The sequence below is a fragment of the Chiloscyllium plagiosum genome, unplaced genomic scaffold (genome assembly GCF_037043375.1).
Source record: "Chiloscyllium plagiosum isolate Xiang-an unplaced genomic scaffold, Cpla_swu_hap1 HiC_scaffold_4, whole genome shotgun sequence".
In the NCBI taxonomy this organism is placed as follows: Eukaryota; Metazoa; Chordata; class Chondrichthyes; order Orectolobiformes; family Hemiscylliidae; genus Chiloscyllium; species Chiloscyllium plagiosum.
Window position 1 is genome coordinate 8,218,896 of NW_028270142.1, and position 22,842 is coordinate 8,241,737.

At 39.4% G+C, this 22,842-nt stretch overlaps 1 protein-coding gene across 2 annotated transcripts in view; it reads right to left on the bottom strand.

Moving 5' to 3' along the window:
* Positions 1-22,842, bottom strand: part of arfgef1 (ARF guanine nucleotide exchange factor 1) — a 210,894-nt gene that overhangs the window by 101,538 nt on the left and 86,514 nt on the right. Inside the window, exons 7-10 of one of the 2 annotated variants that reach the window (XM_043689239.2) lie at positions 19,697-19,810; positions 6,852-6,959; positions 6,223-6,404; positions 3,691-3,824 (exon numbers count right to left, since the gene is read on the bottom strand). In XM_043689239.2, coding sequence (XP_043545174.2) covers positions 3,691-3,824; positions 6,223-6,404; positions 6,852-6,959; positions 19,697-19,810 — 538 coding nt within the window. The remainder of the gene's footprint in view (positions 1-3,690; positions 3,825-6,222; positions 6,405-6,851; positions 6,960-19,696; positions 19,811-22,842) is intronic. The other variant, XM_043689241.2, reaches the window with a different exon arrangement.

The window sequence follows — 22,842 nt, forward strand, 5'->3', positions numbered from 1 at the left end:
GAATTAAATAACCAAATATTTAATCATCAATTCTTTGTGGATAAATGCAGCACCTCATTTGGACGTGGTTCCCACAAGTAAGCATGGAGATGAATGACTGGTTGATTTGTTTCAAGCTTATTTGGTTGAGGAAAAGTGCAGGTCAGGTTTCCAGATTAGAGTGGAGGGATTTTTCTCACATTAAGTTCATCAAGCATACTGGGCTTTGGTTTAATGTTCCATCCAAGTAACTGAACCTTAAAAATGCAATGAGTTGATCGCTCCTGCCGAAAAAATGCTAGTCGAGTTGATATGCTAAAATTCTGACTCAAGACAAGAATGTTACCATGACAAAATCAGAAGTTGCTGGAAACACTCAGCAAGTATGGCAGCATCTGTGGAGAGAAATCAGAGTTAACATTTCGGGTTGAGTGACCTTTCCTCAGAACTGATGGTAACTAGGTAAATGTTGGTTTATATGAAGAAGATAGGGTGGGGGAGGGGGTAAGGTGTAAATGATAGATGGGAATTGAGCCCAAAGGGCAAAAACAGAAGTTAGACAGGAATGTATAACGATTTGGCTGAGAGGGTGAACAGCTGTTAATGGGGTCTGTTAGCACTACCTGGAAGGTGCATCTAGGCCTTGGATACTGAAGTGGAGTAATGCTTTACCTACACTTCATACAATCTAGTCTACTGCATTTGCTGCTGACAACATAGTCTCCGCTACCTTGGGGAAACAAAGCATAGACTTCGGTGATTGTTTCACCGAAGACTTGTGTTCTGTTCGCAAGAAAGACCCTGAATGTCCAGTTGCTTGCCACTTTAATACGCTACCCTATTCCCTGGCCAATAGCTGTGTCTCCGGCTTGCTGTAGTGTTCCAGTGAAGCTCAGCACAAGCTGGAGGAACAGCACCTCATTTTCCACCTGGGACCCTGGAGCCTTCTGGGCTTAATACCAAGTCCCATAATGCTAGGGCTTTGAGCTTTCCCATGTCTTTATCCCAACCTCCACAAACCAGCCCTTGTTGTCTCTCAGCCTATTAGCAATGGCGAGCACTCTACAGCAACTGCAGTGGGTATGACTTCAATCATTTGAGGGCTTTCCCTCAATTCCAACAGATTTGAATTTTGAGCATTAAGAGAGCTATTCACTGTCTTGAATATACAGAACAACTGGAAATCCATAGTTTTCTCAAGTACAGTGCAATCCCTTCTTTGCAGAAATTTCTCATTTCCATCCTAAATGGATATCCCTGCATTTTAGATTAACCTGATGTTTCAGTTTACCCAGCCAGGGAAATAATTTTCTCAGCATCTACTTTGTAAACCCATTTAGCATTTTACAACTTTCGATGAGATCATCTCTAAATTTTGCATAATACAGGTTGCACCACCCTAATTTGGAACTCTCAGGTTCAGCAATCTCTGTGATCCTTTGATTTTCCTTGCAATGGCTCTGCACGGATCTTTAGTAATGTTACATTTTCTTACTTACTCTGGTTTGGATACCCTAAATCCTATTTTGGGGTCAAATTGGAAAATCATTCATTCATTTGGCATATGCATGCTATGTCAAGATGAGATGTTTAATTGTGAAGTGTTTGTGCAATAAATACACTTGACCTCCCATGGCCCAGCAAAGGTCACTTGAAGATTGTGGGATTAGAGGTACGAGCTGAAAATGTGTTGCTGGAAAAGCGCAGCTCATGCACGAAACGTCAATTCTACTGCTCCTTGGATGCTGCCTGACCTGCTGCGCTTTTCCAGCAATACATTTTCAGCTCTGATCTCTAGCATCTGCAGTCCTCACTTTCTCCTAGAAGATTACAGAGGTATAACCTGTACACCCACTGTCTGCTCAATCCCTCTCATAGGACAATCTCCCTATGTGTCACATTACTTAAAGGACAATTATGTCCTTCATTAGATGAGGAGACCGAAAATGTGCACATTACGCCCGTTGTGGCCTCACCAATGCCCTGTCTAACTACATTAAGATTTGATCACTCTTCTATTCCAAGATTATTGTAACAAAAGCATTTACTTTCAGAAATGCTTGCTGTTCTTAGCTGTTAGTTTTCCATCATTCTAAAACAATGACAGGTGTGAATTTAAAATCCTCCAGTGTCTCACCATTCAAAAAATATTACTTTTTAATTTTCCTGCCAATATGGGTACTTCACACTTGCCCCCTGTGGTAATCCCGCATACTTTTTGTTCAAAAACCATTCCTCAGTCCAAGTTAGTATACAACCCCCATACCACAAATCCTAATTTTGCATATGTGACACCTTTTCTTTAATTCTAAATACACAGCATCTACCAGTTGCTTCTTTTCTATCCTTCCATATGTACCCAAAAATCTCTAACAGATTCGTCAAACACATTTCTCTTTCATAAACTGTGACTGTTCAGCTTAAACAAAAACAGAAATTTCTGCCAAAACTCAGCATCTGTGAAGAGAAAGCAGTGTTAACATTTCTAGTCCAGTGATCCTCCTCCTTTCTGCTTCCTCTTTTATGATGTTCAATTTATGACATCTCTAATAATAGAATCAAGCATTATGTCTACTACTATTGACAAACTGACTAGTGTGCACTTCACCCTTTTATCTTTAGAAAGGCCGTGGCTACATCTGCTGTCTTCTAATTCTTGGTGACAGCTAGAATCGAGCAGAATCTGGACAATCAAAACTAAAGCTTTCATTATGTCTATAGTGACCTCCTTTAAAACCCTAGAATAAGGCCAACAGGCTGGGAGTCTGACACTACTTTGTCCTATTAATTTCTTCAGACTTCTTTTTACTTATGCTGATTTCTTTAGGTTCCTCATTCTTGATTGACAATTGATTCCCATTATTTCTGGAATTTTCATCTTCGGCGGTGGCTAAACAAAATAAAGGTTTCACCTTTCAGCTTCTACATATTAGGTAACTGAAAAATTGTTGTAGAAGTATTGGCTAAATATGCCAAACTTGTTTATATACCTTTTTATGCAAACTTGAAATAATAACAGTAATAGTGAATGGACACTATGTATATTCTAATTTTTTAAATTCATTCACGAGATGTGGGTGCCACAGGCTAGGTGCCTCTGAGCAATTAAGAGTCCACCACCTTATACTATGTCTGCTGTCATGCTGGTCTTTCCCTCAAGGACGCTAGTAAACCAGATAATGGTTTTCCAACACCATCTTGGTTATCATTAGCCTCTTAGTTCTAGAGTTTTCATTTTTAATTCAAATTCTACCATTTGCCATGGTAGGATTTGAACCTGGATCCAGAACATGACCTGTCACTCCCCAACATTAATAGTCTTGTGACAATATCACTAGGCTATTGCCTCATGACAGAGCATTCATAATGGCTACGCACGTGGGGAAAAAAGAACAAGAAACTGGCAGCATCTCTCAAGGAATCTGAAAAGATGAGATTGTCAGTCTTACAAAAAGGCATATTATAGCTGAGCACAAGTATCCCATGCATTACTACTAAGTAATGTTAGTGACCCTACTTATTAACTTTCTAAATTTGTAGGAGACATTACCTGTTTTGTATTTTAGATTCAGAAGTAACTAACCTAAAAAAAAATTTCAAGGACCACTTGATCAAAATAAAATTTAAAAAATTATTTCTAAGATTCATTTCAATAGTTTTGAATTTCAAAATCTTACATTCTGTCTTAGCACTTTCACAAGCCTAACTTACTTTGGATCAGGAGGACCATCAGAAAGTGGCTTCATGGAAAGTTTGCATAATGATCGAAAGACCAGAAAAGCATCCTTCTGCAGAATGTGAGAGAACTTAGCACTAGAACCACCTCCTGGAGTGATTCCACATTCCTACAAAGACAAAAATACAGTATCATACTATTTGCTTCAAAATATTTTCTACTTCATAGTTTCACAATTACATTTAATTAATAAATATCTTGAGAAACAAAGTCTGGGGTACACTTTGTGCACAAAGGTTTCACATACAATATATTTTTAAAAACAAATCAAAAAATCTATTTTTAGAAGTTTTCGGTCTTGTTCAGGTGCGCGAAATTCCTGCTGTGATACAAAAGAAGTATTTTTGTTTAAGGTTTATAATGTAAAAAAAAAAGAGTTCTTCATTGAAAATAGCAGCAGCATGGAGAGAAGTCTTCTAGCAATTTTCAAGTGCTTACTGTTTGTAGTATTAAGTTAGTAGTGCTTGTCAGTAAAAGGTCCTCACCTTACGATGTGGAACCTTGCTTTGGGTTTTTTCAATTAACAATAGGAATTCAAATTTCTTTTTAAGATTATTGGTCTCTATTGAGGACACAGCAATATACATATTTTAGAGGCAAATCAGAGAAGGTTCACAAAGTTGATTCTTGTGATAAAGGAAAGGGTGAATGGTTGGTTTTCTACTCATTGGAAGAGGAATAACAAAAAAAAAGATTCTGGGACAGCTGAGACAAAGCTTCCCCTTGTGGAGGAATAAATAGTGGGGACATTATTTCAGAACAGAGGGCCACATATTTAAGAATGAGATAAGGGGAAATTTCTTCCCTCAAGGAGTCATTAATTTTTGGAATTCTCCTCTTTTGTGAGACATCAAATACATTCAAAACTAACTTAGTTAGATTTTGAACTTTAGTGAGTATAGGAAGAGTCTGGAAAGAGGAATTCAAGTTAAGGTCAATAGGTGTGAAACTGGAAGAGCACAGTAGATCAGACAGCATCCATGGAGCAGGAAAGTCAATGTTTCGGCTCGAAACCCTTCATCAGGACTAGGGAGGGGGAAGGGAGCCCAGAAATAAATAGAGGGAAGGGAGTGGGACTGTGGGGGGTTGGGGAAAAAGGAGGGTAGATGGGATGGTGATAGGTGGATGCAGGTAGGGAGTTATTTTGATTGGTCAGTGTGAAGGGTGGAGCGGCTACGTGAGGAGAAAGATAGAAAGGTTAGGTCAGGTCAGGAGGGGGAAGGGTGGAGCAACCCCACCCCCTGATATCCCATGTCGAGCATGGTCGAGCTCTTGCAGAACCAGGATTTTAACTGTTTTCAGCAACAGTTGTTGTTGGGATCTCAGCAGGGTTAGAAGGCAGTGAATCTCTCCTGGCTGCTACACACTCTGTCTCTTAGCTTTGTCTGGATATTGTTTCCTCCTGAGCTGCTGGAGTTGTATGTGAGACAATTCTGTTTTCTGAACCTGCCTTTTGCCAAGACCATATTTATGGGATGTTACTATTTTGGAGCAGTTACTGTTTAGTAATAAAATAATCTATTATTGTGTTACGTTTTCCAATAGAGTTAAGAATATAAAACAGTACAGCCCCTCGAAGTTGGGGGTCGACCTTTTATCCAACTCCAAGATCAAACTAATCTACATATTCTTAATTGTAGTTACTCCAGCAAAAACAGAAACTGCTGGAAAAGCGCAGCAGGTCTAGCTGCATCCGTGGAGAGAAATCAGAGTTAACGTTTCAGATCCAGTGACCCTTCCTTAAAACTGTTCTGTAAAAGGTCACTGGTCCCGAAACGTTATCACTGGTTTCTCTCCACAGTTGTGGGCAGACCTGCTAAGGTTTTCCAGCAATTCCTGTTTTTGCTTCTGTTTTCCAGCATCCGGAGATCTTTCAGTTTTTGTTGTTATTCCAAGCTCCTCTTTCATATGCTGTTTTATAACCATAGTGTTTGAATAAATTATGTTTTGATTAACAGAGTAGTTTGACCAATCAAACTTCATCTGGAACATAGCACCTCACACTTACCTCTAAAATAAGAAAAAAACTAAGATTTAGGCTGTCTTCTTAATATATTTTGAGGTTGTCTGATCTGATTATAAACAAATCACCCTGAGAAATGTCCTCTCATATAGTATCCATGTTGCTTTTACTTTACATTGGTAACTTTCACAAATCAATCCCAAAAGTGCAAGCTAAAAAAGCTTTGGCAAAACATGTCTTTTTCAACAATATTAAAGTCCTGTACTGCCAAAAGGCTAATTAGCCAGATACTGTTAAGTTTCTAAATGTATGAGTGGACAGGTTTGGGTACTGGAAAACTTGACTGCACATAATTGGTAGGACACCAGTAGTTTTATGAATCACAAATCTATGTTCTACCATTGATTTAAAGTTGATACTTGATTAAGTTAAGCCATCAAAAAATAAAATGCAACAATGTGTTCCAAAATATTAATTTAAAAAGCCAATTTCTATCAAAAGAACTATAAAAAGGACTAATTTAATTTCTTTTATTTGGCATCACCTGAGTGTCGCTGGACGAAACTGACAATCTGTCATCAGTCAATGATGGGGTATATGACACGGAGATTGGAGTCCCTGGAATTCCATTAGAATGAACATTGTCTGTGTCATTCACTGCCACAGTTTCATCTTCTAGGGGACCAGTAGCACTTTCAGGAGAACCATTCCCACCTGACTTCTCTCCTAAATTTAAGATAAGAGTTTTGTGAAATGTTTTACTGAAATAAGACTTTTCAAACACTGGGCACCACTTCGGCGAAAGTTCATATCTGTAGAATTTAGCAAGTGAGCAACAACAGTGATACACAAATTACTGTACGGTACTAAAATTAGGAACAACGTATAGTTAATTTCAAAGATCAGACAGATTAAAAACTAAGATTTAAAACATGCTAAAATAGCATCAAACAATTTAAAGCAATTCTAAATATTTAAGCCAACCACAAATAAACATTCAAACATAATCAATAAACTAAAATCCAACTAAAGGTCAAGAGCAGCAATCACAATTCCATGGTTTGATGGCTGCTGCCTTTTACTCAAATCTGTGGATGAGTTTCAGGCTCTGATTGTTTTCCTAAAACATTTTCTTGAAGGACGGGTAGGAAAAACTGGCACTGCCTCACGCACCTTCAATTGCACTTTTTATAGGCCAATCACAGCAGCATTGAGGATGGTAGTGGGGAGGTCCACAGCCCACATCGTCCCATCCTCCCAGATGTGTGGTAGGGAGAGGTCCTTTAAAGGAAGGAAGAAAACAGGGGGGTACAAAATCAAAAATAAAACAAATTATTTGGCAAAGTATTATGACTGAATCTTTTACCCACGATACTCCATCACTCAAGTTAAAATTATATTGCAAATACATATGTTCCTTTATTCTAAATGGATAAAACAGCTTTTCCTTTGCTTCAAATACAGAGCTGTGCTGACAGCTTGTACTATCTGGAAAGGTGGACTCTGCAAAACATCACACAACAGCCAAGTTGTGACTTGTAAAGTTACTGCAGAACATAAAGTGAAGGCATTTTCAAACCTCAATGACATGAAAAGTTTCCGCTAATAGGCAAAATTTTGTAATGATAGTCTCTTTTTTCAGGATCCTTTCCAGTGATAATAACTACAGTTAAAAGTCACTTATGAAACTGGTCGCAATAATGTAAAATTTCATTTGATGATCTATTCACTACCATATTTACTGACGTACTACATCACACAACTTAGATAATACTATGAATAATATAATAAATATGACCTTCTCACAAATTGACATTGGCTTTTAAACCACCTGACAGCTGTTAGATTTAAATCGAATTTTGACATAAATACACTCAAAGATTTGTATTGCCAAAGAAACCACCTGCAAAAAAGTGTGTCTCATTGCAACTGAGCCACTAATTTCCAATAAAAACAATGACTACAACACTGCAACATTCTGTTAACTCCAAGTCATAGAGTCACAGATATACAGCACAGAAACAGACCCTTCGGTCCATCTCGTCCAAGCTGACCAGATATCCTGACCTAATCTAGTCCCATTTGCCAGCACTTTGCCGATATCCCTCTAAACCCTTCGTAGTCATATACCCATCCAGATGTCTTTTAAATATTACAATTGTACCAGCCTCCACCACTTCCTCTGGCAACTCATTCCATACATGCACAACCCTTTGCTTAAAAAAGTCGCCCCATAGGTCCATTGTACTCTGAGGTAACCTTCTTCACTAACCACTACACCTCCAATTTTGGTGTCATCTTCAAACTTACTAACTACACCTCCTATGTTCACATCAAAATCGTTTACGAAAAGCACTGGACCCAGCACCGATCCTTGTGGTGCACCACTGGTCACAGTGGCGATAAACAACCCTCCACCATCACTGTTTTGACCTTCAAGTCAGTTCTGTATCCAAGTGGCTAGTTCTCCCTGCATTCCGTGAGATCTAACCTTGCTAATCAGTCTACCATGAGGAACCTTGTCGAACATCTTACTGAAGTCCATACAGGTCACGTCCACTGCTCTGCCCTCATCAATCCTCTTTGTTACCTCTTCAAAAAACTCAATCAAGTTCATGAGATATGATTTCCCACACAAAAAGCCATGTTGACTATCCCTAATCAGTCCTTGCCTTTCCAAATACATGTACATCCTGTCCCTCAGAATTTCTGCCAACAACTTGCCTACTATCGCTGTCAGGCTCACCAGTTTATAGTTCCCTGGCTTTTCCTCACCAACCTTCTTAAATAGTGGCACCATGTTAGCCAACATCCGGTGTTTCACCTGTGACTATCAATGATACAATATCTCAGCAAGGGGCCCAGCAACCGTTTCCCAGAGAGTTCTGGGGTATACTTGATCAGGTCCTAGGGATTTATCCATTTTTGTGTGTTTTAAGACATCCAGCACCACCTCTTCTGTAATATGGACATTTTTCAAGATGTCACCATCTATTTCCCTACATTCTATATCTTCTACGTCCTTTTCCACAGTAAACACTGATGCAAAATACTCATTTAGTATCTCCCCCATCTCTGCAGTTCCACACATAGGCTGCCTTGCTGATCTTTGAGGGGCCTTGTTCTTTCCCTAGCCCTTTTGTCCTTAACATATTTATTTGGATTCTCCTTAACCCTACTTGCCAAAGATATCTCATGTCCCCTTTTTTTGCCTTCCTGATTTCCCTCTTAAGTATATTTTGACTGCCTTTATACTCTAAGGATTCTCTCAATCTCTGCTGTCTATACCAGACATATACTTCCTTCTTTTTCTTAACCAAACCCTCAATTTCTCCAGTTATCCAGCATTCCCTACACCTACCAGCCCTGCTTTTCACCCTAACAGGAATATACTGTCTCTGAACTCTCGTTATCTCATTTCTGAAGGCTTCCCATTTTTCAACTGTCTCTTTACTTGCAAATATTTGCCCCCAATCAACTTTTGAAAGTTCTTGCCTAATGCTGTCAGAATTGGCCTTCCTCCAATTTAGAACTTCAACTTTAGATCCAGTCTATCCTTTTCCATCACTATTTAAAAACTAATAGAATTATGGTTGCTGGCCTCAAAGTGCTCCCCCACTGACACCTCAGTTACCTGCCCTGCCTTATTTCCCAAGAGTAGGTCAAGCTTTGCACCTTCTCTAGTAGGTACGTCCACATACTTAATCAGAAAATTTTGTATGCTCTTAAATTCCTCTCCATCTAAACCCATAACACAATGGCAGTCAGTCTATGTTTGGAAAGTTAAAATCCCCTACCATAACCACCCTATTATTCTTACCGATATCAGAACCCTTCTGCAGTAACACTTCAGAAAGTGAAAGCTACATAGGGAACAGTCCAAACTATGCAGTGTTGTCAAAGATCGAAAGACTATCAAATGCAATTCAATGTAAACCAAAGAACAGAAAAATTAGGCAATAAGGATATACCACATGGCCTACGAAGCCTACTCCTCCAGCTAATACATTCATGGCTGACCTTGGGTTTCAACTGCACATTGCTACACACACTGCATATCCTTTGATTCATTGAGACATCAAAAATCTGTCAATTCAAGCATTAAATGCATTCCTTGATAGAGCATTCACAACTCTCTATGGTAGAGAATTCTTTAGATTCACAGCACTTTAATTGAAGTCCTTCTGTTGATCTCAGTCCTAAATGATTGACCACTCATCCGAACACAATGCCTCTACGCGTTAAAATTGCACAACCAGGGAAACAATATCTCAGCATCTACTCTGCTAAACCTTTCAGAATCTTCTCAGCAGGACTGGCAGCATCTGCGAAGAGAAATCAGAGTTAAAGTTTAGGGTCCAGTGACCCTTCCTCAGAACACAGGGATCTGTGCTGGGACTATCTCTAGTCAAATTGTTGCTTGCTAAATGATTATAAATCCTATCTCTTATAATCCTTTCCAAAACATTTCCTAAAATAGACATAAGGCTCACTGGTCTATAATTACCTGGGTCATCTCTACTGCCCTTCTTGCACAAGGGCACAACATCTGCAATCCTCCAGTCCTCTGGTACTAAACCTGTAGACAATGATGACTTAAAGATCAACGCGAAAGGCTCCATTATCTCCTCCCTAGCTTCCCAGAGAATCCTCAGGTAAATCCCATCGAGCATGGGGGAGTTGTCCACTTTCACACCTTCTACAATTGATAACACCTCCTCATTACTAATCTCAGTCCTTTCAAGTCTAATAGCCTGTATCTCAGTCTCCCTCTACAATATTCTCCTTTTCTGAGTGAAAACAAATGAGAAATATTCATTTAGCACCTCTCAAAATTTCCACAGGGTTCACACACAACTTACCACTTCTGTCTTTGACTGGCACTATTCCTACCCTAGTCATCCTTTTATTCCTCACATATCTATAGAAAGCTTTAGGGTTGTCCTTTATTCTACCTGCTAAAAACTGCTCATGTCATAGAGATGTTGCAATTGTACCAGCCTCCACCACTTCCTCTGGCAGCTCATTCCATACACATACCACCCTCTGCATGAAAAAGTTGCACCTTAGGTCTCTTTCATATATTTCCCCTCTCACCGTAAACCTATGCCCTCTAGTTCTGGATTCCTCAACCCCAGGGAAAAGACTTTGTCTATTTATCCTATCCATACCCCTCAATTTTGTAAACCTCTATAAGGTCACCCCTCAGCCTCCGATGCTCCAGGGAAAACAGCCCCAGCCTCTCCCTGTAGCTCAAATCCTTCAACCCTGGCAACATCTTTGTAAATTTTTCTGAACCCTTTCAAGTTTCACAACATCTTTCCGGTAGGAAGGAGACAGAATTGCACGCAATATTCCAACAGTGGCCTAACCAATGTCCTGTACAGCCGCAACATGACCTCCCAACTCCTGTACTCAATACTCTGACCAATAAAGGAAAGCATACCAAACGCCTTCTTCACTATCCTATCTACCTGCGACTCCACTTTCAAGGAGTTATGAATCTGCACTCCAAGGTCTCTTTGTTCAGCAACACTCCCTAGGATCTTATCATTTCGCTCTTAACTCTTTCTTCAAATCCTTCCTAGCCAATCTGTAACTTTCCATTGCCTCATCTGAACCTTCTCATTTCAACGTCACATAAGCTTTCCTCTTCCACTTAACAAGAGATACATTTTCTTTAGTAAACCATGGTTTCCTTACCTTATCACTTCCTCCCTACCTGACAGGGATATACCTATCAAGGACATGCAATATCGGTTTCACATTTCGTTGTCCCCATCCCCTGTATTTTGCTACCCCATTCTATGCCTCCTAAGTCTTGCCTAATTGCATTATAATTGGCCTTTCCCAATCTATAACTCTTGCCCTGTGGTATGTACCTATCCTTTTCCATCACTAAACTAAATGCAACCAAATTATGGTCACTCTCTCCAAAGTGCTCACCTACCACTAAATCAAACACGTGGCCTGGTTCATTACCAAGTACCAGATCCAATGTGGCATCCCCTCTTGTCAGCCCTTTGACATACTGAGTCAGGAAACCCTCCTGCACATATTGGACAAAAACTGATCCATCCGACGTACTAGAGTTATAGCATTTTCAGTCAATGCTGGTGAAGTTAAAGTCCCCTATAATGACCACCATGTTCCTTTCATTCCTAACCAGAATTGTTTTGCCAATCTTCTCCTCTACATCCGTAGAACTTTGCAGAGGCCTATACAAAATCTCCAAGCAGTGTGGCCTCTCCTCTCCTGTTTCTAACCTCAGCCCATACCACCTCAGTGGACAAATCCTCGTCAAAAGTTCTTTCAGCCACCGCTATACTGTCCTTAGCTAACAAGGCCAAAACACCCCCTCTTTTACCGCCTTCCCTGATCTTAATGAAAGATCTAAACCCTGGAACCTGCAACATCCATTCCTGACCCTACTCTATCCATGTCTCTGAAATGGCCATAACATCGAAGTCCCAGGTACCTATCCATGCTGCAAGCTCACTTACCTTATTAGGCAGGTTAGGATTATTTTTATTAGAAAGATGGAGGTTGCGGGTCTACAAAGTCATGAGAGGTATGGACTTGGTGGATAGCAAGAAGCTTTTTCACAGAGTGGAGGACTCAAATACTAGGGGCTACGAGTTCAAAGTGAGAGGGGAAAAGTTTAAGGGAGATATGTGTGGAAAGTTCTTTACACAGAGGGTGGTGGGTGCTTGGAACATGTCGCCAGTGGAGGTGGTAGAGGCGGACATGATAGTGTCACTTAAGATGTATCTAGACAGATACATGAATGGGCAGGCAGCAGAGGGATACAGATGCTTAGAAAATAGGCAACAGGTTTAGACGGAGGATCTGGATCAGCGCAGACTTGGAGGGCCGAAGGTCCTGTTCCTGTGTTGTAATTTTCTTTGTTCTTTGTAAGTCTGCACTGGTCAAATACAACCACCTATTTTAATCCCATTTTTCAACCTTTTATGACTTGGTATCGCAAGTGTAGATCGAAATACTTTTTAAGTGTCTCAAGCAAAGGTTCATGTCTCTATTACCCTTACATGCAGCAAATTCCAGATTGTCACTACCCTCTGGGTGAATAAGATTTGCCTCAGATCCCCTTTAAATCTATTGCCCCCTACTTTAAACCTATGGTCATTTATCCTTCCAACAAAGGGAAACGTTCCTGTCTATTTGGTCTCTGCTCCTCATAATTTTATACACCTCAATCAAGTTCCCCCCTCAGTATCCTCTGCTTCCATCTATCCAATTGCTCATCATAACTAAACCTTTCCAGAGTAGGAAACATCCTGGTAAATCTCCGCCACATCCATTTCAGCACAATCACATCTCTTCTGTAATTTGGATTCTAGAACTGCACACAATGCTCTCGCTGAGCCCTGACAAGCTAAGCAGATCCAGCATAACCTCCCTGCTCATAAACTCTATTCCTCAGCTAATGGAGGCAAGTATACCAGATGTGTTCTTAACCACTTCATCTATCTGTTAAGAAACTGGTGGACATGCAAACCAAGATCGTACTACTCACCACGTGTTCTCTTGCTTTGTCTGTCCTACCAAAGTCCATCACCTCACATTTATCTGATTGAATGTCATTTAAGACCATAAGAGATAAGGGTGGAAGTAAGGCCATTCAGCTCATCGAATCCACTCTGCCATTTAATCATGGCTGGTGGGCATTTCAACTCCAATTACCCCCACTCTCCCTATAGCCCTTAATCCTTTCGATATCAAGAATTTATCAATCTCTGCCTTGAAGACATTTAACATCCCGGCCTCCACTGCGCTCCGTGGACATGAATTCCACAGGCCCACCACTCTCTGGCTGAAGAAGTGTCTCCTCATTTCCGTTCTAAACTCATCCCCTAATTCTACGGCTGGGCCAAAAGGTCCTCATCTCCCCGCCCAACGGAAACAACTTCTCAGCGTCCACCCTTTCTAAGCCATGCATTACCTTATAAGTTTCTATTATATTTCCCCTCAACCTGCTGAACTCTAATGAATACAATCCCAGGATCCTCAGCCATTCATCGTATGTTAGGCCTCCCATTCTAGGGATCATTCGTGTGAATCTCTGCTGGACACACTCTGGTGCCAATATGTCCTTCCAGAGGTGTGGGACTCAAAATTGTACACAGTATTTTAAATGGGGCCTAATAAAGTCTCAGAAGTACATTGCTGATTTTACATTCCAACCCTCTTGAGATAAACAATTATAATTTGACACTGATCAGCTCATCTGATCAGCTGGTTTAGATCTTTCTCACTACTTAACACCACACAAATTTTCCTATAATCTGTGAATTTACTGATCAACCCTGCTACATTCAAGTCTAAATTGTTATATAAAGCACAAACAAGAAGGGCCGCAAACATTGATCTCTGTGGAACCACATTGGACACCGGCTTCCAGTCACAAAAATAACTCTTGATCATCACCCTCAGTTTCCTGCCACTCCGTTTATTCTGGACCCAATTAACCAAAGGTCCTTAAGATCCCAGGGGATCTTACTTTTGTTATCCATTTCCTATGCTGGACCTTATCGAAAGCCTTGCTGAAGTCCAAGGAGACTACGTCAAATGTACACACTGGTTATCTCTTTGAAAAATTCAATCAAGTTGGTTAGAATGACCTCTCCTTAAAAAATCATGCTGACTATTCTTGTTTAATTCCTGCCTCTCCAAGTGCAGATTAATCTGTCTCACAGAATTGCTTCCATTAGTTTCCACACCACTGAGGTTAGACTGACTGACCTGTAATTACCTGACTTATCCCTTTCTCCCTTCCTGAATAGTTGTACTGCCTTGGCAGTCTTCCAGCCCTCTAGTACCTCTGCTGTGGCCAAGAGGAATTGAAGACTATTGCCAGTGCTCCTGCTATTTCCTCCTAATCCTCACTCAACAGTCTGGGATACGTTTCATCCAGTGCTGGAGATTTAGTGAGTTTCAAGCCTGCCAGACCACTCATGATTTCCTCTTGATCTATGCTCATTTCTTTATGTGAAGAACAATCCTTCTCCCTGATTTCTTTGCATGAGTAAAATTTGAGGTTGAAATCCAATCTCTACCATGGCCTCACTAAAACAGAGTTCCCAAATTTAAAGCTGTTCTTGCTGACCTGACCCCCAAATGTAGTGCAAATAGAGTCAAAGTTAGGTGCACTGACATGAGGAACTGAACAGTCACCTTCCATGATACACTGTTCAATGATTTTATATGAAGTAAGCTTGCACCATTGAGTGACTTCTGTGGCCAAAGGGTAGCAAATATGAGGAGTATAGGTGTTTTGGATAAAAATCAGGGATTAACCTATGCATAACATTTATTAAAAATGCATGACTTTTTGGGTACAAGTCAGTGATCAATTTTTACTCACCACTGACCGTTATTTGAGTACATACTACAATATAATCTTTGGGCTATTACTTAACCTCATGAATTACTGTGGGAAAGAGGCATTCCATTTCATGGGACACAGACTCAGAACAGTCAGTATTAGAACAGCATTAGAACTGGCATCACCTGAACAAGGCTGGGAGCAGGTTTTGAGCAGCAATGATAAACATGACTATCACAAAGACTTTGGAATACTAAGTGGAGAACGGAGCTTAGGTGAAATGACAGTAATATTAACAGCCTGAAAACAAAGTAGCAGAGAGTAGATCAGTAGTTACAAATCATGCATTAGGCTCAAGTAATAAAAGGAGAACCATAATTTAAAACGATTAAACAGAGAAAAAATAACAAACACTGAAGTAAAACATTAAACCAGAATAACGTGTTAGGGTGCACAACTCAAATAAGTGCTTTTCACACAAATGAATGAATGCATCAAATAAACTGAGTGACCTGCAAAACTGACATCACAGCAGCCACACATGGACACATGGTTACAAGACAGTCACAACTGAAAACTAAGTATATCAGACGATGAGATCTACAGGAAAGATGAGCAATATGGCAAAATGGGAGGCGTAAACTTGCTGACTAATAATGCAATAACTTATGATGTCCTCTACTGATGAGGAAACAATGTAGAATGTATATGTAAAAATTAACAAATAGAAAAAGCATGTTGTGCAAGCTGTTGATAAGCCCCTAAGAGTTTTTGTATAAATGCGGATAGTAAACAGACATATAGCAAAGAAAGGCAATTTCAATAGTAAAATTTAACTTTGATTTATTTGAGGCAAGCAAAACATAGGGAATTTATTTGGTGTGTTTCGGATAATTTTCTGCAACGTGTTTAAAGAAGCACTGAATATGATTTGGTGATGATTTTTAAAAATTTCACTTGTGGGATGCGAGCATCGTTTGGCTGGCCAGCAGTTATTTCCTCTTCCTGACTGCCCTTCAATGGCTTGCTAGGCCATTTCAGAGAACAGCTCAGAGTCAACCATACTAGTGGGGGTCTGGAGTCACATGTAAGCCAGACTAGGTGAGAATGGCAGGTTTCCTTCTCTGAAGGACATTAGTGAGCCAGATGAGTTTTTTTCCAGACAGATTTCATGGGCATCAATAAATTCTTAATTCCAGATTTTTGTTTTATTCAGTCAAAATTCCCCTGTGATTCGAACCCAGATCTCCAGAACATTAGCTGAGTTTTTGGATTAATAGTCTAGTGATAATACCACTAGACCACACCTCCCCAATTATGAATCAGATTTAGTTCACAGCCAAATGATGCATGAACATTTATTACCTCATTACCTATAATGTGATTAATTTCAATACAATGTTTGAAAAGGTCTAGCATGAAGTATTACTAAGATTTAGTAAAGACTGCTTTCAATGTAATGTGACAGATTGGTCAAATTTACTGTAGGCAATCTATCAATGGGTAAACAAACAGAAGATTAGTGGGAGATGTTCAAAAAAATTCAAGCTCATTTTAAACCATGTATAGTTGAAGGGATAGTAGTTCTAATGCCACAAAAACAATTATGGAGACAACATAAAAGTCTAAGAAAATACATAAAACAAACAAAAATGCAGATTCTAGCAACTAAGAAAGTAACAAAGAACAGCAAAAGATTGGCAAAACAGTAAGTGCTACAAAAACAAAGCATGCAATAGAAACCTACAAGGAAGCTCAAAATCAACTCAAAAGCTTTTTTTATAATTACATTAGAAAAATGAAGGAAATCAGGAATAACGTACATCCCGAAGGAAACAATTGGAAATAAAAACATGGTATTAAATAATCATTTTACATCAGAAAATACAGTGCAGTAAGAGGTCACTCTGCTGAACATGCTAAGAAAGTAATTACTGAATCAAGGAAAATAATTAACCAAAATTAGTGTCAGCAAATCAATTGTAGCGAAAAATGAAATGGTACTGAGGAGTGGCAAATCCAGAGGATCAGATGAGTCCCAGAACAGTGTGAAGAGGTGAGATCACTACAGATGCCCGAATGAAAAGCATCTAAAGTTCTGTCCATTTGGGAATCATTCAGTTAAATTAGAAGTTTGCAACGTCCTCAATTAGGAAAGGGAGAGGGTGAATTGAATTTATTGTCATGTGTACTGAGACACAGTGAAAAGCTTTGTCTTGCAAGCAATACAAGCAGATCACAGAGTTAAATAGCATAGATAAGTAAATAATAGGTAAACTGAGGCAATAACCAAAACACAGGTACAGGCGAATGCTAACAGTTTGAGAGCTCCATTCAGTATTCTAACAACAGTAGGGTAGAAACTGTTTGTGTTCAGGTTTCTGTACTGGGGAATTGTAGACCAGTTGCCGAACATTTATTTTCAGCAAAGCATGATAGTGTATAACTAAGGACAGGTTGACTGGACACATTCTCATCTATCCTCGGTAGCCTTTGGTTCCCTTGCTGAACATGAAACTATCTAAAGCTGTTAAAATCATTCCATGACTCCACCTTCATTACTTTCTGAGGTCGACAGATTCAGTCTCATAAATAGTTGGCATTAAGGGCATAGAAGATAGAACAGAGAAGGCTGATCCCTCATGAGTACAAATCTTGGTTGACACAGACTTGCTCACAGTCGGGTAAATATTATGACTCCGATATCTAAAGCCTTCGCTAGACCATAACTGGAGATCAGTTCTGGGCATAACACCTTAGGATAGGTATACTAGTCTGAGAGGAACATAGCATAGATCTACCAGAATGGCGCCTGGACTTTTAGAGTTAAATTATGAGCAAGGGTTGTACAAATCTCTATGACTCTATAAATCAGGATTGTAATCCTGGGAATTTAGATGTTTACAGAGCAATATCATAGCAAATTTCAAGATATTAAGGACAGTTGACAGGTTAGAGGAAAATAAATTATCTCCATTGATTCTGAGGGACTGGGGCATAATCTAAAATCTAGAGCCAGATCGTTTAGGAGTCAAAATAAGAAGCACTTCTTCACAGAAAATGAGGAGGCAGTGGTGCAGCAGTAATGTTACTGAACTTCAAATCAAGAGAGTTGGGCTAATGCTTTAAGGACGCAGGTTCAAATTCTACTAAGACAGCTGCTGGAACTTACATTGAATTGGAAAAGTCTGGTATCGAAAGTGAGTCTTGTTCTAGTGGTGACTATGAAACCATTGTCTTTTTTTGTAAAAATGAACCTGGTTCACTAATATCTGTCAGGCAACAAAACTGCCATCTTTACCTAGTCTGGCAAACTAATGATGCCCAATCCACAATTATGTGGTCGACTTTTAAATGCTTTCTGAAATGGTCAAATAAGCATTCAGATCAAGAGCAATTTGGGATGGGCAGTGAAGGCTGGCCTTGCCAGGAACATCCACATTCCATAAAAAAAATTTAGAATTTTACAACAAATGGCAATAGATATTTGATCAACGCAAGTTTAAATCTGATATGATTTTGTTAACTGAAAGCATTAAGGTGCTTGAGGCAATGGACAGCTTTATATCACTGATTGGCCTTGATTGCTTGAATAAAGGGACAGACCAGAGACCCACAAATGGCCTACTCCAGGTCCTGCTTCCATGACCTTGGAAGGACTTAGGGAGTAACTGCAAAGGAATATCAGCTCCTTCAAACTCCCCTTCCAAGCCACACATCATTCTGATTTAGAACCATAACACCATTCCTTTACTGTTGCTGGGTCAATGTCCTGGAACAGTCTTTCTGGCAGCACTATGAGTGTACCTGAAATTGTTAGCCATCTCCTTTTCCACAGCAATTAGGAGTGGACAATAAATGTTGGACTAGCCCACAGTATGCATCTTGAGTCACTGAAGAAATCACATTGTTCTAAATTTGACCTATTTATTCATCTAGATTTTCTCACTGGCACCTTGGAAAGTAAGAGATAAACAAATATTGCATTACCTGTGCTGTGGAAGAAAAATCTCTAAAACCAATATTAAAAATCAAGCTTCAAGATATTGAGCTTGCATATGTAATAATTTCAATATATAACGTATCATTATTTAACTCATCCAAGACACATAAGATTCAGTTAACTCTGCAAACTGGTAAATAAATATGATACAGCATGTCTTTTATGGCGGAAAAACTCGTTTTGAAACTGGATATCCTGTTTGCTTTGTAACTTGCCCTTTAGCCTTATTACATCACAGCAACTTCCAAAACTAACAAATAATTTTGCATTACATAAATTACCTGATAGTTCTGCACCGTAATTCTTTTGCTGCCCTGAATTTTTAATTTGCTTACAGATGTCATTTTCTGGGTGCAGTGTTACATTATTGTATCAATCGAACTTTACTGATAATATAATATCTACGTACAATCTGCTGCCAATTTGTTTGTGACTAGAGTTGTAAATTGCATAGTCAACTGCAAAAAAAAACCTAAAAGAATCGATGACAAGCTATTAACATTGTACCTTTACTAACCAAATTAAAGCTCACTCTGGCAATAAGGGGAAAAATTTTCATGAGACCAAAGAATCAAAGAAAATCAAGGAAAAGCAAAAAATGTCATGAAGATTAACACATGCACAGAAAAATCATGAAACTAAATGAAGAGATGAAAATGAATACACTACCTCCAACAACAGTGGTCACCAACTCTTGTAGAATGTTCTGTACAATTTCATGTACATTATCCTCAAATTCAAGACCCTCCCCATCACTTCTGCCTGCATTCCCTTTTGTAAAACCTTGTATAACGACAAAATATAAAATGTTCAGAAAAAAAATCAGCCAGCCAGGACGAAAAGAAAACAGCATGGGTAAAACATGCCTCAACTTTTTCTCAAATAAAAAAATGGAGTTGAGGATGATTTTATGCTATGAATATTTAATAGTATTTAAATTTTATTTGCATATGTCTTAAGGATTATAATATTGTGACATCAGTACCCATTATGATACACAGAATACACTTTCTGTTACCTTGATTTGCTAAACCAAACTGTATAATGCATATAAAGTGCCTTTGGAGAAAATCTAATTCAGTATATTCCTCCTCTTCCGATAAGATATTGACTGTATTTTCACTCATCTTGTGTCACAATTTCACTCAGGATCAGATGAAGAGTTCAGGCAAATGGTCACCAATCATTCTACTTAGTGCTGCATCTTAGATCTTTAGGACAGTTTCACACAGCACATATGGAGTCAGAGTCAGATCTTGTACGTAATCTGGAACCTGTATGAATGGGACACACAGTAAAGGTGCCTCTTCAACACATCAGACTGAAGCATGCCTACTGAAATGTGCAAACTTTTGCAGGGAGTAAAATTTCGAACAGATCATTTATGACCTGGATTGTTTGTTAAGTGTCTCATCTTTTAGAATGAACATGTTGGTTTCAGTTCTTTCATATGTAAATCCCAGAACTTTTTTTAAAATTACATTCTCAAGTGAACTTTAACAATAGGTGCCATGTTGGCCCAGACAATGCATCAAAGGTATCAGGTGCCCTGTGTAAGGTTGTCTATGCCCCAATGTTCAGACTGATCCTAATCTAAAAAAGGAATTTACAGAATCTTACATGGATTCATGCAGTTTTGAGCAAAATGAAATGTAATTCTGCAAGGACAAATTCACCCCACAAACTTATATGAGTGTGTGCGCATGGGGTGGTGGTGGTGGGGGTATGAGCATCTATGAGAGAATGTATGTATGTCTGTGAATGTAAAGGGGTATAAGTCTATGAGAGGGTGTGCATGAGTGTGTGCGTCTTGGAGCGTACGTGTGAACATATGAGAGTGCACCTGCGTATATGAGAGGTCTGCAAGAGTGTATGGGTCTGTAGGAGTGTGTGCATAGTGCAGTGGGGTCACCTATAGTGTGACATTAACCCAAGGGCCCCGTTGAGGCCATCCCCATGGGTATGGAACTTGGCTATCAGCCTCTGCTCAGCCACTTTGCGTTGTTGCCTGCCCTGATGTCCGCCTTGGAAGACGGTCACCCGGAATTCCGAGGTCAAATGTACTGGACTACTGAAATGTTCTCCGACTGGGAGGGAACATTCCTGTCTGTGACTGTTATGCGTTGTCTGTTCATCCATTGCAGTACCCTCTGCTCGGTCTCGCCAATGTACCACGCCTCAGGGCATCCTTGCCTGCAGCGTATGAGACAGACAACGTTGGCAGAGTCACATGGAGTACCTGCCATATACATGTTGGGAGGTGTCCCCACATGTAACGGTGGTATGAGTGTTGACACTGACACTTCTTGCTGTGTTTACTGTGACAGTGTTGTATGGTGTTGTCCTGAACACTATATGCGTGCCCCCGTACATATACACTCACATGTGCATGCACACACAAGTTTGTGGGATGAATTTGTACTTGCAGAATTACATTTTATTTTGCTCAAAAACTCCACAAACACGTGAAGGAGCAGTGCTCCGAAAGCTAGTGCTTCCAAATAAACCTGTTGGATTACAACCTGGTGTTGTGTGATTTTTAAATGAGAAGTAAAAGCATAGTCCCTCTGGACCATAGGGCTGTTCTCTCATTAGCAAGAGATAAACTGCTGGTGGTTTCACCCCAGGGTCACCATGCCTCAGACAAGAGGAGAGGTTGAGAAGAAATGAAGTTCATGGTAATCTCATTTGGTACAGGAATTGGACCCATGATGTTGACCTCACTCTAGCTGATCAGCCAACTGAGTTAACTAAGCTGCTTCACATGAGAAATGCAAGACTGATAAACAAATACTTCCATTATAAGGTCTTAGCAATATGAGCAACAAGAGAATTTATGGACCAAGTCAAGTTGAGCAGCATCCTCAACATTTATAAAAAGTCTCGTATTCAACAATTTTACAAAAACACAAATTGGGAAATCAACACAACAGTCATTGTTGTGGTGCAAGAAAGAAAGAAACATCACCTCGGATTACCATTCAAATTATTGGATTAGACTTTTAATTTTCCCTCAAGGTTTTCAGTTGAACTATTATATTTTATTCACTTCTAACAGAAGTCACCGAGGCATGATCCCAAAACCTCCCACTACCTACCTCTTTAGTGAGGTAAAAACTACATTGGTCACGAGTCAAAGGCAGAAAATAGTAATTTGAACTTGAACTGTGGTTCAAGAGATTTCTGGATCCCCAAATTCAAAATCTGATCTCCTCTAAGATTGGGAAATGGTAACAAATTTGCCAGCAGTTTTATCAGCATATAACTTTGCATTTTGGAAGCACATAATTGGAATTCAGACATACACTTCCTACAATTTGCTATTCAATACAACTAATGAATGAAACGTGATGGAGCAGAATGTGCCGAGTTCCTCATTTTCTCTCTTACAGCACCGTGTTTTGGGGCAGGATTAGTGGAGACACAAAGTTCTTGAGTCTTCTCAGACAAATTCACAAGCATTGTAGCTTTCACAATGAATTAATATATTGTGGCATTAAGTGAGGGAAAGAACCAGATTTTCTCCACAGGCACAACTCTCCAATTACAGCTAAAGATGATAAAACACATTATTTCAAGAACATGTGAAGCATACCACATGGAACTTATTGGTGGTTTAGATTTTTGGAATTTATGAATTTTTTTTGCATTACCATGATAATTTTTTTAAAAACTCCATTGATTCCAGAATATATTCCAAACATCAAGCAATGCTCTTTCCATTGCCACATGCATTTTCATGATTGAATTATCATTGATGTAAAGTTTTTTGATGTTAATATTGTAAAAAATATTTCAGATAAAATAATAAAAGA